We start from the raw sequence: 3,820 nt of genomic DNA on the forward strand, positions 1-3,820 counted from the left end.
AGGTGGTAGTCCCACCACCTAGGGCTTCTAGTGGGCACAGGAGGAGGAGGAAGGCTATAGCCAGGGATGGTGAGGAAGACAGTGCCAGGAGCAATGCAAGAGGCTGGAGAGGCAAGGCAGGGGGGGCATGGCTGGGGGGGGTGGAAACCATGGGTTGAGGCAGTGCCAAGGGGAGCAAGCAGAAGAGCCCAGACGGGTGGTGAGTGCTGAAGTGGGGGGCTGCCCTGTACCTTCCTTCATCCTCACTTTCATCCTCCCCTTCTAACACATGTCTGCCTCAACCCTTGCTCCATCATCATCTGGATAAGCAGAATGAGGAGAGCTGGTATCCCCAGAGGCTGAGCTGTGGGGTGCTCATGTAGCTCCTCGTTGGGGACCATTTTCACCCAGGAGGAGTTGAAGAGCCTCTGGCTCCTTCACCTCTGCCCATGAGAAGACAAGCAGCAGCTGCATGTCCTCAGGGCAGCTCATTTCCCTTAACAGAGGGACTTACTTTGTGGGGGACTTTCACAGATCACTTCTGGTTTGCACCTTCTCCCATGGGACGGAGAAGCTGATGCACTTCATCTCTCCCCATTTTAATTTGGGAGTTGGGGTTTTTTGGGGCCCATTTGGCCAAAAGTGAAGTTCAACAAGGCCAAGTGTAAGGTCTTGCACCTGGGTCAAGGCAATCCCAAGCACAAATATAGGCTGGGCAGAGAGCGGGTTGGGAGCAGCCCTGAGGAGAAGGACTTGGCCATGTTGGTTGATGAGAGGCTCAACATGAGCCAGCAGTGTGCACTTGCAGCCCAAAAAGCGAACTGTGTCCTCGGCTGCATCAAAAGGACTGTGACCAGCAGGTCCAGGGAGGTGATTCTCCCCCTCTGCTCTGGTGAGACCCCACCTGAAGTTCTGTGTCCAGTTCTGGAGCCCACAGTACATGAAGGACATGGATCTGCTGAAGCAGGTCCAGAGGAGGGCCACAAAGATGATTAGAGTGTTGGAGCACCTCTGCTGTGAGGACAGGCTGAGGGAGCTGGGGTTATTCAGATTAGAGAAGAGACAGAAAAGCTGGAGAAAGGCATTTTATGGGGGCCTGTAGTGATAGGACAAGGGGCAATGGCCTGAAACTGCAAGAGGATAGATTTAGATTAGATATAAGGAAGAAATTCTTCACCATGAGAGTGGTGAAGCACTGGAATAGGTTGCCCAAGGAGGTTGTGGATGCCCCTTCCCTGAAAGTGTTAAGGCTAGGTTAGATGGGGCTTTGAGCAACCTGGGCTAGTGGGAGAGAGGTTTCCCTGCCCAAAGCGGGAGCGTTGGAACTAGATTATCTTCAACATCCCTTTCAACCTTAACCATTCTATGATTCTATGAAAAATGAAGAGGAAGCTCCAAATGGCATCAACTGAATTTTTTAACATCTGAGTGATGGTGCTTTTATCAGGAGTGCAGAATGGTAGGAAGTAGCCAGAGCTGCTTCCTGCACTGCCTGTGCACTGCTCTGTGCTGCCTTGCAGCTCAGCCGCACTCTGCCTCCCCTTCACCCTGTGGTGCTCCGTAGTTTTGCCATCCTCACTGGTGCTGCCTTGACCCTCTGGGTTGCCTCGTGGCAGCACACTGAGCTGCTGCAGAAATTAAGGCCTAATTTAGCTCTCTGCCAAGACAGCTGCTGGCAAGGCAAGGTGCATGGGACGTGGAAGTTTGTGGTCAGGGCTCCAAGGGCTGTGCGTGTGTCCTGGCCAGCAGTGACAACCTGGGGTCATCGTGGAGCAGGGGCTGGTTTGCAGACATGCTCCTGCTTTATTGCAGTGCTACTGTGGTCGCCGTGCCCTGGTCACCAGCCTTTGGTGGTGACCAAAGACAAGCAGGAGGAAGGTGACAGCACTGTCAGTGAGGCCTGCTGATCCCAGGCGAGGTGATTTGAGCCTGCGATGGGAGGTGTACCCTCTGCATCTGAGGATGCTGCCTGGGCTTCCACATGTGAGCAGGAGCTTTGACTTTTTGTGTGACAGGTGTTAGTGCCTGCTGCACCTATGCCTTGGTGTGGGTGGGCTGCAGGTGCAGACCCTGCTTTCGGGTTGCAGGTGTGGCAATGGGGCAGGGGCAGCTGATGAGTGCCTTTTGCATATCCCCACCCTCTACTCCCACCACCCTTGGGAGGGACTGGGTGGTGTGGCTCAGCTGGGCACTGGCACGGGGCTAGAGTGGGTGCTGCTCAGGATGTCTGGACCCCACTTGCTGAGGTGTTTTCACTGCTGGGCACACCCAGTGCCACGTGTGCTATGTATCTCTGTGCTGCAGGACCTGCTCCCACACTGTCTCTTGGGCAGCATGTGGGCTGACCTCTGAGCCCCTCTGTGTGCACCCAGCTGTGTAGTGGGTGCCAGAACATTGCTTGCCCCTTGAATTGCTGGGGCAAGAGCCTGGGAGCAGCTCAGCAGCTTAGCTGGCTCCGCAGGTCTCCCCCCATCCCAGTGCTGGATGGGAGGACTCGGTGCTGGTGGTGCAGGGCCTGGCAGTAAGGCTGACGGGCTGCTCCATTCTGGGATGTCTTTCATCTGTCATGTTTCTCCTTCCAGCCTTGCATTTGCCTCTAAGGCTGCAAGGAAATGTCACTCCTAGTTTGCCCTTTGCTTCCACTTACCAGGCAATGCCCTCTCCCAGGCAGAGACCGACCTGTCTTGCAGCTTGTCCTCCTGCTAGCAGAGACCCCACCAACAGTGTTCTGCCCAGCTCCCTGACCTTAATCTGAGCTCTCTGCAGTGGCTTCCGATCTGACGGTATCCCTATGGGAGCACCATGCCAGGAGAGGGGATTCAAGCCCCTTGCAAAGCCTGGGCTTGGCTAGCGTGGCCTGCTGCAGCGGGGACTGCTCTGAGGAAAACTAAGCAGAGTGTGTTCTCTGCAGGTAGTGAAGATGTCTGGTAGTGACCCCGAGCGTCCCCACTTCCTCTTCGTGAAGGTGCTGGCAAACCGGGGGCGGCTGGATGCAGTGACCCAGCAGATGGGCTACCATCCACAGTACCTTGACAGCTTCCTCAAGACACAGCACTACCTGATGCACATGGATGGTCCACTGCCCTTTGACTGCCGGCACTATATCGCCATCATGGTAAGCCCTCCTGGGAGCTGCCAGAGGGGACAGGGAGCTCTGCTTAGCCTTGCAAGACTTTCTGCTCTCCCTCCACCTGTGCTGTGGGCTTCTCTGTGGAGGCCAAAATCTTGATGTCCTGGAGGCTGGGTGAGAGGTGGGTGTGGGGTTGCAGAACACCTTGTCCCACCAGCACAGTGCACAGATGCTGACATTCTGCTCTTGCAGGCAGCTGCCCGGCATCAGTGCCAATACCTGGTGAACCTGCATGTGCTGCAGTTCCTGCGGGCAGGGGGTGATCCCCAGTGGCTGCGTGGCCTCGACTTCATCCCCCCCAAACTCCGCAACCTTAATGAGATCAACAAGATCCTAGCACACCGGCCATGGCTCATCACGAAGGAGCACATTGAGGTATTGGAGTTGGGGGGGTGGCTGTCAGCCAGACAATAGGGCAGCAGTGGGGGCAGCAAAAAGCACTCTGCCTGCCTGCCTGCCTGTGTTGCATCACTGGTCTGTCCATGTCCTGCAGAAACTGCTGAAGATCAGCGAGTGGAGCTGGTCACTGGCAGAACTGGTGCACGCCGTCGTCCTCCTGGCACACTGCCATGCGCTCACCAGTTTTGTCTTTGGCTGTGGCTGCGAGCAGGATGAGGGGTCAGGGGGCCGAGGCTTGCTGAGGCCCTTGTCGCCTGGGAACCAGTGCTTCTGCGAAGCCACTGCCGGCAATGGCTGGAGGCAGGAGCCGCT

At 56.4% G+C, this 3,820-nt stretch overlaps 1 protein-coding gene across 1 annotated transcript in view; it reads left to right on the forward strand.

Moving 5' to 3' along the window:
* Positions 1-2,890: 2,890 nt before the first annotated feature.
* LOC104274585 (sestrin-3-like) overlaps positions 2,891-3,820 on the forward strand; it is a gene marked incomplete at its 5' end in the record, with an annotated part of 3,445 nt that continues 2,515 nt past the window's right edge. Inside the window, 3 exons of the mRNA XM_009870262.1 lie at positions 2,891-3,094; positions 3,302-3,484; positions 3,603-3,820. The exon at positions 3,603-3,820 is cut by the window's right edge and continues 14 nt beyond it. Coding sequence (XP_009868564.1) covers positions 2,891-3,094; positions 3,302-3,484; positions 3,603-3,820 — 605 coding nt within the window. The remainder of the gene's footprint in view (positions 3,095-3,301; positions 3,485-3,602) is intronic.

This window comes from Apaloderma vittatum, unplaced genomic scaffold (assembly GCF_000703405.1).
Source record: "Apaloderma vittatum isolate BGI_N311 unplaced genomic scaffold, ASM70340v1 scaffold1235, whole genome shotgun sequence".
Classification (NCBI taxonomy): domain Eukaryota; kingdom Metazoa; phylum Chordata; class Aves; order Trogoniformes; family Trogonidae; genus Apaloderma; species Apaloderma vittatum.